The following is an 18462-nucleotide window of genomic DNA, read 5'->3' on the forward strand; positions in this document are numbered from 1 at the left end:
CTTTTGGAGGATGATTTGCATAGCTTGGAGCTGGGGAATGGCATCCTGTTAACAGTCCTGAAGCACAGCCTTGCTTTCTGGAGTCTTTTCAGGAGCATCACCACAGACCAAGCAGCTTTTGCAATGAGTTGTGAAGAGCAGCTTTGGAACCAGGGAAATCCCAGAATGGACTGGGTTGGGAGGAACCTAAAATCTCACCCAGTGCCACCCCCTGCCACAGGCAGGGACACTTTCCACTACCCCAGGTTACTCCAAGCCCCATCCAGCCTGGCTTTGGTCACTTCCAGGAATCCAGGGGCAGCTACAGCTTCTCTGGGAATTCTATTCCAGGTCCTCCCCACGCTCACAGGGAAGAATTTGCCCCCAGTATCCCATCTAACCCTGCCCTGTGACAATGGGAGCTATTCCCCCTTGTCCTGACACTCCACTCCTTGTCCAAGGTCCCTCTCCAGCTTTCCTGGAGTCCCCCTTCAGGTGCTGAAAGGTCACTCCAGAGCCTTCTCAGGCCGAACAATCAGCCTGAAGAACCCCTGGACATGGACAATCACAAGATATTTCTCCTCCCTGAGCATGGATAGCTCTGAAATTAGGACTGCTGTGTGAATATAATTGGATTTTATTTATTAGGGGAGGAGAAAAAAGGCCATTTCTGTCCTTTTTCCAGATTTCTTCTGGACCTCTCCAAGTTAAATGGAATGCAACAGAAACCAGCTGCTTTTCCCAGATTGGTGATGCCACATTCCCTGCAGAGCATCCTCCCTCCCAGCAGTATTGGGAAGTGCAGGAGAGCTGGAATCCAGTCCCTTCAGGGGCTGACATAAGGGACAGCTCTCACACAAAGGCTCAGCTCCACCTCAGAGTTCAGGTGGAAACCTAAAGCTTCAGTGGGATTTGAATAATCAGTGAGCCCCAGGCTGGCTCCCTGCACTCTGAACTCAGGATTGGTTTCATGCTGGTGAATTGAAGCCAAGTTTCACCAGTCTTAGGTTTAATAGCATCCAATAAATATGTAAATTTCCCAAACAATTAAATATACATGCCAAGATGGAGCTGCAGCCAAGCATATTTTGTAATTAAAGCCCTCTCCTTGTCTCCAAGCAGTGGGCTGGGCAGGCTCCTCACAGAAATGGTGTGAAATGGTGGCAGTGGGTGTTGTGGGCTGGCTGAGGGATTTGTTACTGGGTTGGTTCCAGTTCTGCACTTCATATTTGGTTCAACTAAAGGATGCTTCCTCCTTCTACACTCCAATGAAAAGTCACTCAATATTCCAGTTTCTAAAGGGCACTAATGCCTGTTTGCAAAAAGCCACTGTCACCTTTGATCCAAGGACACATTTGTGCTGATTGGATTGTCAAAAAAGTATTTCAAGCTCATGTCTGTCAGAATATGGGTCACCCTGCTAGTATGGGTACATTTGGATTTGACTTATGGGGTTAATAAATCATTAATAGATGTTGTGGGGATAAGTAATCCACATTTTAGATGACTACAAGCAATCCATTAACCTGCTGGGCTCCTGCAGCCTGTAGGAATTAACCATTTATGGTAATTGTTGGAATACAAATGAACCTTTTCATTGCTTCTTTACCATGACTGAAAACTGATCCTTAATGGGAAGGGTATTTCTAACAGCAGGTGAATTTGGGGAAGGGGAAAGATAACTCCTGGCTACTAATTCCTAGATTCTCTGGATCCTTTCCATGGTCCTGGGGCACTAATTCAAACTGCTCTGCCTAAAACTTCCTCATATTTAAACTGGAGGTGACTGGTTACTTCACACATGGCAGAGATCACTGTTTGTCTTGTGGGATGGAATTTTCCTGCAAAGGACAACTCACCTGAACACAGTTTTTGCCTGCTCACAATCACAGAACCATGGAATGGTTTGGGTTGGAAGGAATCTTAAAGCTCATCCCACTTCCCTGATCCCAAGTTGCTCCAGCCTGGCCCTTGGACACTTCCAGGGATCCAGGGACAGCCACAGCTTCTCTGGGAATTCCAGCCTAGCTCCTCACCACCCTCCCAACCAGGAATTCCGCAGGAATCCCACCCTAATCTCCCCTTTCCCAGTGGGAAGCCACTGTCTGTGTCCTGTCTCTCCATGCCTTATCCCAAGTCCCTTTCCTGCTCTCCAGGAGTCCCTTCAGGCATGGAAGGGGCTCTAAGGTCTCTTGTCCAGGCTGAACAGCTCTCTCAGCCAGCCAATGGAGTTTTTTTAGCTCCCGTTAGTTTATAGAGTGAAATTATCTCTCAAAAATGCTTCTTTCCTAGCTCTCCAGGTGACAGAATGTGCTTTACATGATGAGTCAACTGTAAATTCCAGCCAGAAGACATCTTAAGGACAAATACCTTTAGTTCTGAGGCTGCACCTCCAGTCTTGAGGACACTTCTGGGTCCTTCACCACAAGAAGGACACTGAGGGGCTGGAGCTTGTCCAGGGATGGGAATGGAGCTGGGGAAGGGGCTGGAGCACCAGGAGGGGCTGAGGGAGCTGGGAAAGGGGCTCAGCCTGGAGAAAAGGAGGCTCAGGGGGGACCTTGTGGCTCTGCACAACTCCTGACAGGAGGGGACAGCTGGGGGGTTCGAGCTCTGCTCTCAGGGAACAGGGACAGGAGGAGAGGAAACAACCTCAAGCTGTGCCATGGGAGGCTCAGGTTGGACATCAAGAGGGATTTCTCCATGGAAAGGGTGGTGGAGGAATCCCCACCCCTGAAAGTGGCACTCGAGGCCAACCACAGCGGTGGCGCTGGCTGCCAGCTCAACTGAACCACCTTAAAGACCTTTCCCAACCACAACAACTCTGCCATTCCACGCCTTCCCAGAGGCTGCTGAGCTGGGATTTGGCTGTGTGAGCAGGAACACCAGCTGTGCCTGTGCCCTGCAGGGACTCACGTCGGGCATGATCTCGATCTTCTCGTAGCGGCGCTTGTAGGGCAGCGTGAGCACCTCGGCGCGGCGGTAGGACATGGCCGGGGGCTGGCAGTCGATCATCAGGTCCGTGCGGTGGGACTGCGTGGGAGGGGGCTGCGTGTACTGCTCGGGGCACACCACGTGCAGGGGCTGCAAGAGAACAGCGTGGAATTCCCATCAGCATTGCCAGAAAGTGCTCCAGGAGCTGGAGATGTCTGCAGTGGTGACCCGCCCGGAATTTATGTCTTATCGCCACTTATCGGAATTTATGTCTTGCCGCTGTGGCAAGGTATCATACTTGCCACAAGGAGAGAAAAAATAAAAATGAAATAGGGTTTTCTCCCAGATCCTTGTCAGATTTACTGGAAGGAAATGGTAACAGTGGTGGAGACTGTCCCAATGTCAACATCTGGGGCTGCAGAAACCTCAATAATCATGTTGCCCGATCCGAAGAAAACACAAAACAACCGGAGTTGCTTTATGCGGTGCTTTATTGAGGGCCCGGGAGCCTGAGGACTTTTCGTCCAAAGTCAGAGCCCCGAATTCGTGATAAAATCTACAGAGTTTATATACCTTTCTTGATATTATTGCTTCATTAGATTTGCGTATATCACTAATCATTTTCACAGATAAATGAAGATTCATTCGATACATCATGACATTTTGTTATTTAGCCAAAAGGTACATACCATAGATAAAGCTTGGTACATTCCCTAGATAATACATTCTTTCGATCTACCATGCACCGAACCTTGTATCATGCACCAAAGTTCAATTAAAGTTTACCGGGCCTACTGCGGCCTTAGCATAACTACTGCTACTCATGCTAACTATAGTACTGTTTCACTACTCTAGATATCTATCTATTAACTATAATATGATTTTTCAATAATTTCTGCAACAATCAAGGCTGCAAAAACAACTCCTGGAGTTTTCCAGCAGTATATGAAGAAAGCATAAACAGGCTGGTTGCCACTGCAGGGTTTAAAGAAGCCAAAGGAGAAGCCAGTTCTGCAAACTGGAAGCAGCGACCCTCCTGGAATTTATGTCTTGTCTCCACTTTAATATCATACTTGCCACAAGGAGAGAAAAAATAAAAATATGAAATAGGTTTTTCTCCCAAATCCTTTCCATATTAACTGGAAGGAAATGGTAACAGTGGTGGAGATGATCCCAAGTATCAACATGTGGGGCTGCAGAAACTTTGGCCATCAATATTCAAGGCTGCAAAAAGAACTCCTGGAGTTTGCAGCAATATCTTAAGAAAGCATAAACAGACTGGTTCCACTGCAGGGCTTAAGGAAGCCAAAGGAGAAGGCAGTTCTGCAAACTGGAAGCCAAAGGAGAAGCCAAAGGAGAGGCCAGTTCTGCAAACTGGAAGCGGTGACCCTCCCGAATTTATGTCTTATTGCCACTTATCGGAATTTATGTCTTGCCACTGTGGCAAGATATCATACTTGCCACAAGGAGAAAAAAATAAAAATATGGAATAGGTTTTTCTCCCAAATCTGTGCCAGATTAACTGGAAGGAAATGGTAACAGTGGTGGAGACTGTCCCAATGTCAACATGTGAGGCTGCAGAAACCTTGGCCATCAATATTCAAGGCTGCAAAAACAACTCCTGGAGTTTTGCAGCAATATGTTAAGAAAGCATAAACAGACTGGTTGCCACTGCAGGGTTTAAGGAAGCCAAAGGAGAAGCCAGTGGTTCTGCAAGCTGCCCTGGAGACAGCACAACACATCACAGTAACATAAAGGAGATGTTTATGCAAAGACAGGCAGTGGCAGCTCGATCAGTTTGCAGTGACAAGCCAGGTTGCAGAACAATGAGATAAAGAGATGCAGGCATTGTTAGGGGGTTTGGAGGAATGTGTATTTCAGAACACAGGGAAATATTCAACCAGGAAAAAAATCTGGTTATTATTTTAATTATGTCATGAGTCAGAAAGCAAATTTTAGTAGAAACAAATGGGATGGGCCACTAAAGCACAAAGAGTTGAGAGGAAACAGCAGATACTACAAGAACCCTCTTTTTCTGAGACCTCTCCTAAAGCAGAGCTCAATGCTGTGTCCTCTTCATGGAGAAAAGGATCTGGGTGTTGTTTCCATTTTTGTTCAATGCAACATTTCCCCACAATTCATTTATTTAATTTCAGCTGTGTGAAGAAACGTAAGAAAAGGCAGCAGAAAATTCCTTACCTGGACTTCTTTGAGTAATTTAGACACCTGAATAAAGTTGAGTCTTGTGTCAATGGGACAGTAAACACATTTCATTGCCAAGGGCTGATAGGGAGCCAGGGCATCCAGGTAAGAGAAATCAGGTTCTGGAAAGAGAAATGTTGAAAACATTCAAATCCCATTAACAACAAAAATGGCCCAAGTCTTCTCTAATTCCACTTCAGTCAGAGCTGTTGCTCAATGTTAATTCTGTCACAGATTTCTCTTCCCTTCCTCCTTCCCCCATCCATTATTTTCAATTAATTTGATGAAAATTACGCCCACAATTAGTCTTACCTTAATCAAGCAACAGAGCAATACTATTTCATTTGAACACATTATTGCATGATTTTTAGAACAAATTTAATCAAGACAAAACCATCATCTCTTATTTTTAATCAGATCCTGTAAAGGAAGGCAAAATGTAGACATTTTGAGTCTTGTGAGGTGATTCAAATGGCAAGTTGGTTTTCAGTATGACAAAAAGGCAGCATAAATAGGATATCTTGATATATAAATATATATATATATATTTATTCTTTTGAATCTAAGAGCCAGGTTTAGGCTGGTGGGAAACCAAGGGTTCATTTATTACTGGATTAGAGGTTTGCCAGGGAAAAGTCAAGCACTGAATGGGCTTTTACTCCCACAGAGAGTAATAAAACATTGAGAATACTACAGAAAAAGATTTTTTTTTTGGTGAATGACAAATGTAGATCTCAGGTGACATAGTATAGGATACAGGTAACCTCTTGATTCTGGGGGTCACCAACTAATGGTGGAAAAGATTATGCCATCCCTATCTCCCTGGTAATTGTGGGATAGATGGGACAAAGGGAATGCTGGGAAAAAAAGGAACTGGTATGAGTTTGATAAATACAGAATGGGAAAAGAGAAGGGGATGCATGAAAGTCTCATCTGCTGGATTATCCTGAACCACAGGGCCTCAAAGGACAGCAGGCAGGGCAAAGTGCAGTTCAAGCCTGGCTGGAACACAGCAGGAGGAATTGTCTGGGACTTGCTTTACTTGAAAGGATGAAATTAAAGGAAACTGAAATTCAAAGGCTCCATCCAGATTTAAAGAGCCATCTAAGATGTTCTGACATGGCAGCAGAGCATAGCACTGCTTGGATTTCTCATGCAGACAGCAAGAAAAAAATCTCCTTCAAACCTTACCAGAGGAAGTTCAGCACCAGTGTGACATCCAACAAAAAGACAAGTTAATTGCTCACCTAAAAATCTAAAAATCTTCAAATCTGCTGCTGGCTAAGCAGCACTGAGCACCACGTGGGGATATTTACCCTGGGAGAGCAGAACATGGCACCAGGCAACGATACAAACGTTTGGAACTGTCAAAGGGATTATTTCCCCAAGTTTAAAGCAATTGTCAGAGTAGCTGCCTGGGAACATTAAAGTGAGAAATATTAACAAAAAATGAGCTTTGTACAAGGATGTGTACATGAAACCATGAATCCACAACCATGAAGTAAAATTACACTGGGCTAAAAGCCACGTTATTAAAAGCAGATGTGGTGGTGGCAATGAAACAAAGCCTAAAAATACTGATGTAAAAATAGCATTTTATGTCAGTTAAGTTTAATAGCAATGAATAAAAATGTAAAAATAGGAATACTGAGAAAGTTGGTCGTTGAAGAATGGTTGGTCAGGGTTAAATGACAAGGCATTTGAAAAGTCATTGGGGAAAACAGAAAGCTCAAGTCAGGTAGAGGTTCTCTGCTAGAGATGTGCCATGAAATTGTAAAAATTGAGTTTAAAAAGTTACCAGAAGGGAGGTTTTCCATCCCATCTGGGGTTGTGGAGGACACAGAGATTTGAGGCAGCACCTATTCAGCATTTCTGAATCAGCAGGTTCAGAGAATATACAGACATGGAGTTCTGGTCTAGGAATCCCGTATAAAATCCAGTCCAAAGCCTCTCTAAACTCCTAATAAGGACAGGAGGGCCTTGGAAAAGGGAGAAATTCTAGGGAAGGAATTCTAACACAGAACTGGGGAGATTCAGAATGCTAAAAACACAACTTGAGCTGGGCTCAGCAGGGAACTCATGTGACACACAGGAGCTGCTGTTTTGAAACCACCCAAAATCCCAAAGTCACCTGTCTGGAGGCAGCAAGTGCTTGTCAAGGACACATATTGACTTTTCCTGACAGAATTACAGGTCTTTAGCTTTTCCCCCAAGACTCCTGATTTACTGCTGTGTGACACTGAGTTATAAAACCTTCCACTGTACAGCACTGACGTGCATGAGCTGGTTTTAACATCTCCCAGGGAGCTGGTTTTTAAAGGAGACTTCTTTATACCGTGTCTTCTCCTAGAATTTCTTTGTGGCTCAGTGCAATTCGATATTTTTAATCAATAATCTCCTCAATACTGCTCCAGCAGTGATGTCTGCAGGTGACACCAGCCAGCAGAGTAGCACCACAGTTCCCTCACAGCCAGGTCCTGGCTGCTGGCTGCTTTAATTTATATTCTTGTCTTTGTTTTTTTACATTACTGATTGGAAAGGCAGAGACTGACCGGTTCCTGTGGACTGAACAAGCAGTGTTCATTAACAATGTGGGATGGTCTGGAGTTTAAAGGTTCTAATTACCAGAAACCAGGAGTTTTTCACAGGAAAAGCTACAACATCATCTGCTCTCACACACTGCTCCAATGGACTGGGGTTCTTTCAGATCCACAGGAGATTTTAGCTTAAAACAGAAAAGTAATTAAATAATGGAAATCAGTGGCATCAGTGGAGGTGCTTCAGATTTTCACTGGTACTAAGAACAGGAGAATTTAATCTGCTAAGAATTTCTATAGACATAGAATCATTTAGGCTGGGAAAAAAAAATCTCTAAGGTCATCAAGTCCAACTGCCAAACCCAAATTCGGTGTTTGGTTCCAGCTGAGACAACCACAAGGAAATAGGCCTAGGACTAGACAGTCATAAGGCAGTAGGACTTATGGATAGTCCATAAAAGCCATGGATAGACAGAATTTAGGAAAAAAACCCCACAAGCATCTGGAATCACTGTGCACTCCAAGATTACCCAACTAAAGCAGCTCTCAACTGGAGTTTCACTAAGTGCAAACTGGGAATGAATCTCCGAGGCCATGACCTGCTGCACGGCCAGGTTGTCAGGAGTGACATTTCCATGCCTTGACAACCTGCCAGGGCCAGGCTCTGAGAGAAGTGCTTGATTGCCTCAGCTCACTGAAGGACTGGGATCTCACACAGAAAGGTCAAGTGCCTCTCCTTACAGAAGACACAGAGGAAGAGTTCCTGCCATTAAAGGCCAGTTCCTGACACCCTGGGCAGCACATTCCCAACGTGATTAATGCCACTGGTTCCCCTGGGATTCATGGAACACACACTCCAGCAAAGCCTCTGCAAACTCTGGCTTAATTGAAGTCTTGACTGGAGTAAAATTCACTATTTTCAGACAATGCATATCCAATTTTACCCAATTACTGTAATTGGGGCATGTCTCCTGAACTGCCTCAAAGGTCAGGAGGGATGGGCCCTGCAGCAGCTGTTCCTTCAGTGCTGTGGTACCTTGCACCATTTCCCAGCACAAAACCGGTCTGGATTTAAGCTCCCTGCAGGAACTCCCCTCCCATTAAATAGGGTTAATTATACACTAAAAATATCCCCAAATTGGCTCAACAGTATCATGATACTGTCACATTTTTTTGGTGGCAATATTGTGAAAGGGACTTGCTTGTCACTAGCCTTGAGTCTACAGTTAAAAAAAGAAAGAAAAAGGAAATAACCCTTTCCCAGCCCTCTTTTCTTCAGGTTTTCTGCTTTCCAGCAGCTTTCCTATTCACTTAAAACTGGAGGAAAATAAACTTAACAGTAGGAGTCCATTGCACCCTTGCTGTGGGAGTAGGCTTGATTTGCTCCTCAGGGCTCTCCTCCCCAGTTCTAATTACTTTATCCAAAAATCCATACCTTTTTTACCTGGCTAAGTTATATAGAGCACACCTCCCATTATCCCAGAGTTCCTTAGATACAAAATCAGGAGTAAAGGATTATTGTTTGCCTTCTCAGATCAGGACAATGCCCACTGCAGGGCTCTGTCCGGGTGACACATCAGGTGCAAATACACCTGCACAGAACCTCAGCTCCAGGGAAGGCCTTGAAGGATTTTTAATCAGGGTCAGCACTAGCAGCAGATGGAGAGAAGTGGAGGAACTTAAAAGACCTGTTGAGCACTGAGAAAGGAAACAGATCCCCTGGGGAATGAGCCAGAGCTCTACCTTCAGCTACAAATGTGTCTGCCAGCCAAAAACCATCTGAACAAAGCTCAGCCCAAAGGCAGGAACAACTCAGATCCCTGTGCCAGGTCTGTGTAGGGTGCACACTTCTGGGACAGCAGAGAGGACAGAAACATCCTCAGAAACACTGGAAGATGAAAAGGCAGGAGAAGGGATGAGGAAAAGTTTGTGCTTCCACTGGAATATGGAGAAGTGTTTCTCCTTTCTGACCAGCATCCATTAGGTCTTGCCTGGGTTTAACTTGTAGCCAGCTGCTTTTAATTCAAAAATTAATTTCCTGTAGGCATTTTACTGCTGTGCATAACAAAGATTTTGCTCAGACGTGGCAGGAATAGACTCTGCATGGCAAAGGTTGACTCTGCAGGGCCACAATGAATTAAATGGCACAATAATTACATTTGTCCCTGCAGCCAGTCCTGGGGCCCTAATTTAGATAAGCTCCTACTGAAGTGAAAAACTTCTGTCCCAGAACAAATGAGTAAAGCCCCAAGGATGTGGCCACACTTAACCAGAGTGCACAAACTGTTAATCTGATATGATATCAGCATTTTACTTACCTGTGAATATAACAGTGTTCAAGCTGGATTTTCCCCACAGCTCCATGAAATGCACCACATCCCCAAATCTGAGGGAGGGATGCCCAGTGAACACAACACAGGGCTGCTTGAAGTCATTGCTGAAGTCTCCATGGATGCTGGGATAATGTTTCAATTTGTTTGTCTGAATAAGCTGAAAGAAAAACAAAAAATCCAGACAGTGCAACTTTTCATGCCTCTGTGCTTGAGTGTGTTTATTTACATGAGATTATAAATGTTCTACCATTTATTCCTAACTCATCAGAGTCCCTTCCTGCATACCCCTTCGATTTTTTCCCAACAAATTTAGTCATGACTGTCATAAATGTTATGAAAGGGGGCCTCCAAATCCCTGCTCTCACTTCTTTGGTACCAGCAGGATGGTGACTGGGAGGAAACTCTGCAAACACTCCCTGCTTCGACTTCCCTGGAGTGAGCAGAGTGCTCAGCTGCCAAATTCACTATAAGCTCCTTTTTCCTATTTGCCATGTCTGCAAAGAGCTCTGGGCTCATGTTTAACCTGCTTTTCTTGCATCACAGCAGTACCAGGCACTTTTGCCTTCAGCAGAATGTTACTGAGCTTCCCTGGTCTAAAGGGTTCACACAAAGTCAAAGCTGCTGAAAAAGAACAGACTGACTTTCCTTAACTGTCTCTGAAACCAGCAATAAACATGAACTAAGAGCAATAAGATGTTTTTCAGACACAGTGCAATCAGCTCTGCAGGTGGAACAGATTTCTTTACTAAGATAGAGAAGTTTATTTATCAAGGCACTTTTCAAAGAGTTTTGCTTTATTTCTCCTGCCACTGTTTTCTAATCTACAAAACAAGGTGCAACTTAAAAAGCAATTTAACAACCAGGCTGTGAAGCACTTTCATGCAATATTTTGCAAGTTTTTCCTTGGCAGGTATGTGCTTCCATCTCCAGCATGAAAATGACTGTAAATACAGTTTAAAAAGCAAGGAATTTAACACATGAAATCACAGACTGAACAGATGAGAGAAAGACCACAAAGATAAAGAGAGTGAGGGAGGGAGGGAAGGGGCCTTCCTTTGTCAGCCAATTTCTAAAGGAGGTTGGGCTGTTCAACAAATCAGAGAATCCTGGAATGGTTTGGGTTGGAAAAGAACCTTAAAGCTCATCCTGCTCCACCCCCTGCCATGGGCAGGGGCACCTTCCAGTGTCCCAGGATGCTCCAAGCCCCATCCAGCCTGGTCTTGGACCCTTCCAGGGATCCAGGGGCAGCCACAGCTTCTCTGGGCACCCTGTGCCAGGGCCTCCCCACGCCTCACAGGGAAGATTTTCTCCCTAATATCTCCTCTAAACCTTCCTCCCTTCAGTTTAAAGCCATTTCCCCATGTCCTGTGTTACTTTTTACCATGGCTGATCTAAAGCGCCTGCATGGAAATGAAGAGAAACGGAGAATTCTCAGCAACTTGTGTACCACAAAGCAGAATTCAAGGTTATTACACAATTCTGTAGATGCACATGGATCATTTCCATGTGGATCCTTGAATCATTGAGGAAGTAGAAACTGGACTACATTTTCTGCAGTTTACAAGTAATAGCTAATTCCTATTTAATCTTCAAGAGGGAAATTGGAAAAAAAACACCCAATAACTGCTCTGGCAGTTGATAGGCACTGAATCTCAAAAACATTCCTGCAATTATACTGGTAAAGATTTCTGATTAACACATCTGGAGTGCAGGGTTTAGAATCTAAACTTAGCTTCAGTAATAAAAACTACAGTTTAGCAGACAATGGGTAAAACAAATTTGAATCCATAAAATACTGACATTTAAATGAACTTGTAGGAAATGGCCTCAAAAAGCTATTTTCTGGGGTTTTTTTGTTTGTTTGGTTTTGGGGTTTTTTTTGTTTTTGTTTTTTTGAAGGAAGTCAAGTGTCTCAAAACTGAAATTGCAGAAGCACTTTCAACTGGGTAAACTGGAAGAGGAGGATGATTTCCATTTCAAGCATTAAATGGGATATGTGACATTCCAGGGGCAAATTTTTCCAGGGACAGGCAAATAGGCCAGGGAAAGACATTTCTACAGCCAGCATTGACATAAGACACTCCTGAAAATCACAAACTGTTGTTCCAGCTTCTTTCACAGACTCCTTCAAATGATATTTATTTGTATGCAGCATTCAGATTTTTGGGAAGATGTGAAGGCAGCACTGGATGTGGAGAGCAGTGAACAGCTCATTTCCCTGCCATATCTCCACAAATGTTCACTGCTCAGCAACATAAAAGCTGTATTTTCTTCAAAGCCTTATGGAAGCTTCAAATCCCCTCCTATTGCTTTGTAAAGAGACACAGGAGCTCTAATCCAGTTTTCAGGAGCTCGTTGGTGATGATTCTTTTTTCATCTTCTCTTTTTATCTTGCCAGATCTTTTCTGCTAAGTCTGATGAGGCTTCAGAGCTCAGCTCCCAATCCCTGACTCTCACAGGTGAACAGAGCAGGGGTGAAAGGCTACAGAAACAAGTTTAGAGACATTCTACTCACACCAGGGAGAAAGCAGCTGCTGAATTTTAGTGTCTACAGTAAAGTCTCTTCTAATCACCCCATCAAAAATATACGGAGCTGAACTTGCAAAACAGGTCCAACAAAATTTCCCAACTCATTAAAGGGACTGAATTTGTAATGATTTGTGCAGGTTTTTTGTATCTCCAGAGGAGATGGGATGTGTAAACTTTGCTGTGCCATGGTCAGGCCTCCAGCTGGGCCAAACCCAATGCCTGGCATTGAGCCAGTCAACATTTCCACAGTGGACTTGGCTTCTGGAAAGCACAAGCAACATTCAGAACATCTTTTTACAGAAAGAACCACTATTGACTGAAAGCTTAAGAGATAGGGGCTGGTAAAGTACTGAATCAAGAGTGAGAGCTGTGTTTTTCTGAAATCCCAAATGGTTCTGTGCTTCCCTTTAAAGCTGTACACTTGATTTACAGGGTCAGCAACTGCTGCTATAAACAGGATAAATCTCCAGAGCCTTTGTGTAGCCTTTGTTGAAGTGAGCCAAAATACACTGATATTTACTCTGTGTGTGTGTGTGTGTGTGTGCTCTGTATCCAGAATTTGGAACAGATGTGGCTCCTATCAGGGAATGAGAGATGCATTTATTACTTCACCTCCCTCACTCCATCAGATCAACACTAACAGGGGCCTAATTTTATCACAGAATATCCAGAATTGGAAGGGACCCTTGTGGATCATTGAGCCCAACTCCTATATGATAATATTTATTATAAAACAAACCATAATACTCCACAATCACCTGGTTCCAGGTATTTAAATAATGTGTTATGCAGGAACTGGTAAATGGAAGAGGGAATCAAAGATGAAGAAGACAAATAGTAGTTTTTAAGATCACAAAATCAATATTACTCCCACCCTGTCTCTTTTTTGAGTCAGAAAAAAAGGGGTTTTGCAGCCATTTCTCTTAGATCTTGCTAACAGAATCCTTGATAAGAGCACAGTAAATCCAAATCCTCCCTCCACTGGCAAATACTGATCAATACAAATTACCTCTCAAATTTTATTGTTGCAGACATTTAGAGGAGTCTGGATTCACTTATCTTAGTGCCTGAAATTGTCCATGTAAAAATCGAATGGAGAGGAAGAATTCAGCTCCAACAATTGAGCCATTTCTTTATAAACACAAAGCCTCCACCTCCACAAAAGGGATGGGGCAGAGTGTACAAACCATGGATCTTGTTAAAATGATCAAGGAGACCCCTAATTACTCATCTGGGGCTGTGCTGGGATGGGATATTCCCACATGGAATTTGGTAAGACACCAAATTCTGGTTTTGGGACACCAGAATAACAAATCTAAGCTGAACAAATTACTGGTTTGTGCTCCACAGTATTTAGCAAGGCACTGAGGAGCTTCAATCTGAGCCTATTTAGACAGGGGCTTGGAAGTGAAAGCCACCCCCTGCCTTGCCAGCCTGTGCTGACAAATATTTGGGATCTCCAGTTTTTGAATTTGCAGTCAGAGCAGCTCTTCCCTCAGAAATGCCTTTAAAAAGAAGCTCTTTTAGTTAGTGCACCACTAAGAGGCTGCAGGAGAGACTTCAACAAGAACCTGGACACTCCATTTTTACAAACTTTAGCATGAACTGATGTTCAAATCCATCCCTACAAACCTGAAGCACTTCAGCCCATATTCCTTGCTCCTAACAGAGGGAAAGTATTCCCTATTCCCCCAGACTGGATGTTAGGGAGCAAACTGCCACCACAAGAACTGTACCAGGACTGTGTAGGAGGGGGGAAGATGAACATCTACTGCTCCATTAAAGTGGAATTAAACAAGGAGGGAGAAATGTTTTAGGTTCTCTGCAGAGCTGAACATGTGTCTGGCTTTATTCAGCAGAGCAGAACAAGGAATGAGTTCAAAACATGCAACATAAATCATAAAATTTCCATGCAGAGAGAACGCAAGAGCTTCAAACAACTGAGTGTAGAGAGTGAGGAGAAATAAAAATAGTAATGAAGACAATGAAGATGCTTTTATTTACCCTCTTGTGACAATAATAAAGGCATAGTTAAGTGAAATGCCAAATACAATCACAGCTGATTAAAGGAAGGAATTATTCTGTTCTACCACACATCAGGCACTGCTGGAACTCATTGCTGCAAGGGACAACATCGAGGATTTGGGGGATTTTTTGCCTTCTTTGTTTTTAAATCTTGCTGTTTATACAACTAACAGGAACATCAAATTTCAGGACCAGCAGCATGCTGGGCTGGGCTTGTTCTGTGGATAATTAGAAGCTTATTTCCTGGCCTGTCCCTCTCTGATGTATCATGCCAGGCATGTTATTAATGCTTCCTAAGAAGTAAGAGGCATGTCTGAGTAATTCCCTATTTTCCTCCAACAACTGAGCAGTTAAGCACATCTTTTCATGATGGGCAATTTCAGCACAGGTTACATTGCACAAGCCTAGCATTACTTTGAAAAAAGCCAAGCAATTCTCCGCTAACAACCTCTCCGATAGAAACCATCATTCACTGTCTGCTTCTGATACTCATTAAAAATCCCCTGAAGTGCCAGTAAGCAAAGCTCCTGCCTGGGGAGGGGGAATTGTGGAGGCCCAGGATTGTGCTGGGAAGAGGTTTTCTGGATGTTTCACACTGTGTGAGTGAAATACAGTGTCAGGTGTGAGATTTTGGAGATTTAACAAGGAAACAAGGCACTTGCTGAGCACTGGAGCCCTGGCATGGACACTCCATGGGATGTTCCATCCTGCACCTGGAACAGACACATTCCTCCCCCTGTACAGGGAAGCTGAGCTGGGATCCACTGCTGGGAGGCCTTTCCTACATAATTACCCTGATCTACACATGAAGCACAGAGTACTTCTTGCAAAGCTGGTCCAATAATTTAGCAAAATCTCACAATCAACAGGCCCTCAGAGAATATAAAATGTCCCAGGAATTAGAGGACAGAGTTATCACTTTATAAACACAAAGACCTATTGTATAAGATGGGTTAATTAATCCAGTCTTTGACAGCTGCACGTTTGGCTTCTCATTTTTGGATGGGTTTTCACTTAAATCTGCCAGTTCCAGTGAATATTGTAAATCAGAATATGGGCTGTCAGTGAATCCAATGACACTGTGGATCAACAAGGACATCCCAGAAAGGAGGGATGGAGGGCAACAAAGAAAGCACAGCCACAGCAAGGCTGCAGAGCCTCATCCTCAGAGAATTTGGAATTGATTTATCAGTGGGAATTAATTTTTTGGTTATAAAATAAGTGGTGAACAGGTGGCTTGCCCTGCAGTCCACATTATTCTTGGTAACAGATTATACATAATTCACTGCACATCCTGCTTGCAACACATTCAAGCATCTGGAAAGAGTGAGGGCTCCTGGTCAGATCCTACTTCCAACAATGCCTTTGAAGCACCTACAGATGATAGATATGATGGGTAACGGCAATTTCCAGAACAAGTCCCTGGATGAGATATCTCAGAGGAAAAAAAAACCACCCAGAGTCTGTAAAAGCATTGAATTTCTGGGCTCTTAGACCTGCCATGGCCACTCTGCACATCTCATCAAACAGTCTGGACCACAGCAACTGAAAGAGCCAAGTTTCTGCATGTCCTAAGTGGTTCAGTGGCTCACAGGAGTAAGATTTAGCTAAAATTCTCAGTCCCGTTTCTTCCTTTCCCAGCCTGCCTCTTGTTTACTTCAGTGGGAAAGCTACCTGCTCCCAGGGGAGAATTTCCTGTCCTGCTATGTGAGGTAACTCTGAAGGCATCAGTTATATTTAATGTCTGCTTGCCTAAAGCTTCCTTAAAATTATTATTTTGTTGCAGGGAAATCCTCCAAATTTAGGAGCCTCATTCCTCTTTGCTTCATTACAGTGCTCAAGTAATTTCATTTAAAATTGCCACAGACAGCACTCAGTGCTGCAAACTTTAAATTTTGATATAAAAATCTATCTTTCAAGGTATCTGTCCTCCTGCAGCAGACATGATGCCTGCTTCAGTGAGGGAGGAAGGAGCTGGCATGACTAAGCTGTCTCTGATAACAAGCTCTTAGTTTCACAGACTTGGAAATAAACTGCTTGGACAAAGGGAATGCTCGTGGTTGCAGCTGATAAGAGCAAACATCCCACACCAGATCTCCTTCTGTGGGGGAAGGAGTGAAGCAGGCCAGCCTGTGCAAGTGATAGGCTGGAATAATCAGGGTAATTCTGGAGTTTAGGGAACACCATCAGTCATTCCTCCCCCATGCTCCCAAATTCAACACAGAAAGCAAAGGAAAAAACGCTTTTATGAAAAATTAAACAAAACTTAAATAGCTGTAGAAGGGTGCATCAGAAAAATGACAGCTACACTGTGTGGACTGTGATCCAGAAAATGAACAAGACCACGGTAACTCACCTCAGCATGGGGAAAAGGAGGTTCTGGAAGATACACCTTTGTTTGTTTGTTATGACACAACCTTTAAAAGAAAAGGAAAGCAGCCAGTTAGAGGTGCAGCACATCCTGCAGCATCTGCTGCCATCTACTGTTACACTCTTGGAGAAAACTGGTTTGGATCTGAGGCACCAGCTGCAAAATCACCAATTTGTCCTGTTGCTGCCAGAGTTTCTGGTTGGAGGCCCCACAGCTACAAGACACAACACCTCAGTCACATGAGCAGGATCATAGAGATAGTGCAATGCACCGAAGGTAATTCTGTACACACTGAACAGAGCTCCTCTGCTGCTCAAGACAAATCTGTAACTCAGCATCCACAATGGTTCCTCATCCAGATCTCAGCAAAGCCAAATCATCTGTCAACAGAAAAATCCCACTTGCCTCATCCCACTTCTCAGCAGTGACTTGGTCCTTTTGGTCATTCTAATCCAATTCCCCTGTGCATTTCATTATTGATAAATTGCCTCTCCCCACAGCCCAAGGCTCACAGTGACCTGGCATTTTCCATCAATCACTTATCTTTAAAACAGATATTGAGAGCTGTTGATGAGCTCTACCCAGACTCCTGATTCATCCTATTACAGCAGCTAAAAAAAGCTGCTTGTCAGAGGTCTGGGTGATGTGACAATGATCTGCAGTGACACTGTCCTGGTGGCTTTTCTGGGAAACACTGCCTGGCTCATACTTGCACTTTATTAAAAACAAATGAGCCTGGGTCAAACTAATTCTGATAAAGTCTAAGGGATACTAAGTGCAAGGCACTTCCTTTTGCTGAGTAAGAGGCAGAATTAAAAGCTGGAATCTCTGAATATCAACCACAGTTCTGACCCCAAGCCTCTATTTTACAGATGTTCAACCTTTGCCTGCATTTCCATGTAAATCCACCAGATTTCAATCATCTTTACAATTCTCCTGGGGGATCAATTCCCACAAGATTTCCAGGATCTGTCTTTTCTTTCCTGAACTCCAAAATCTGGAGAGGAAGAAGAGAAGAGCTACCTTATTGTATTTAATACTCTAGAGCATGTCTCCATTGGTAAGAATTTGGGAAGAGCTCCAAGTGGCTGGGTTTTGCTTTCCAGGGCTCAGAATCACAGAATGGTTGAGGTTGGGAGGGTTTTCCTGAGATCACCAAGTCCAAGCCAGGCTCAAGCACTCCCAGCAAAGCAGATCACCCAGGACTGTGTCCAGCTGGATTTTGATGTCTCCATAGCAAAGTCTCCACAACCTCTCTGCACAGAGGCTGCAGCATTTCACAGAATCGTGGAACGGTTTGGCTTGGAAGGGATCTGAAAGATCATCCAGTTCCAATCCCCTGCCATGCACAGGGACACCTTCCACCATCCCACACTGCTCAAAGCCCCATTCGGCCAGCCTTGGACACTTCCAGGGGAGAAGCAATCACAGCTTCTCTGGGCAACCTGTGCCAGGGCTCACCATCCTCACAGGGAAGATTTGCTTCCTAATATCCCATCTAACCCTGCCCTCTGGCAGTTTAAACCCCCTACCCTGATGGAATTTCACGTATTTT

The 18462-nt window shown here is 43.9% G+C and overlaps 1 protein-coding gene across 1 annotated transcript in view; it reads right to left on the reverse strand.

The window, feature by feature from the left end:
• The window catches only part of INTS9 (integrator complex subunit 9), a 61055-nt gene that overhangs the window by 10892 nt on the left and 31701 nt on the right, over window positions 1-18462 (reverse strand). The window contains exons 11-14 of the mRNA XM_084203277.1: window positions 16893-16953; window positions 9968-10139; window positions 5110-5234; window positions 2893-3060 (exon numbers count right to left, since the gene is read on the reverse strand). Of these exons, the coding sequence (XP_084059403.1) occupies window positions 2893-3060; window positions 5110-5234; window positions 9968-10139; window positions 16893-16953 (526 nt within the window). The remainder of the gene's footprint in view (window positions 1-2892; window positions 3061-5109; window positions 5235-9967; window positions 10140-16892; window positions 16954-18462) is intronic.

The sequence above is a fragment of the Fringilla coelebs genome (assembly GCF_963513975.1).
Source record: "Fringilla coelebs genome assembly, chromosome: 3".
Lineage (NCBI taxonomy): Eukaryota > Metazoa > Chordata > Aves > Passeriformes > Fringillidae > Fringilla > Fringilla coelebs.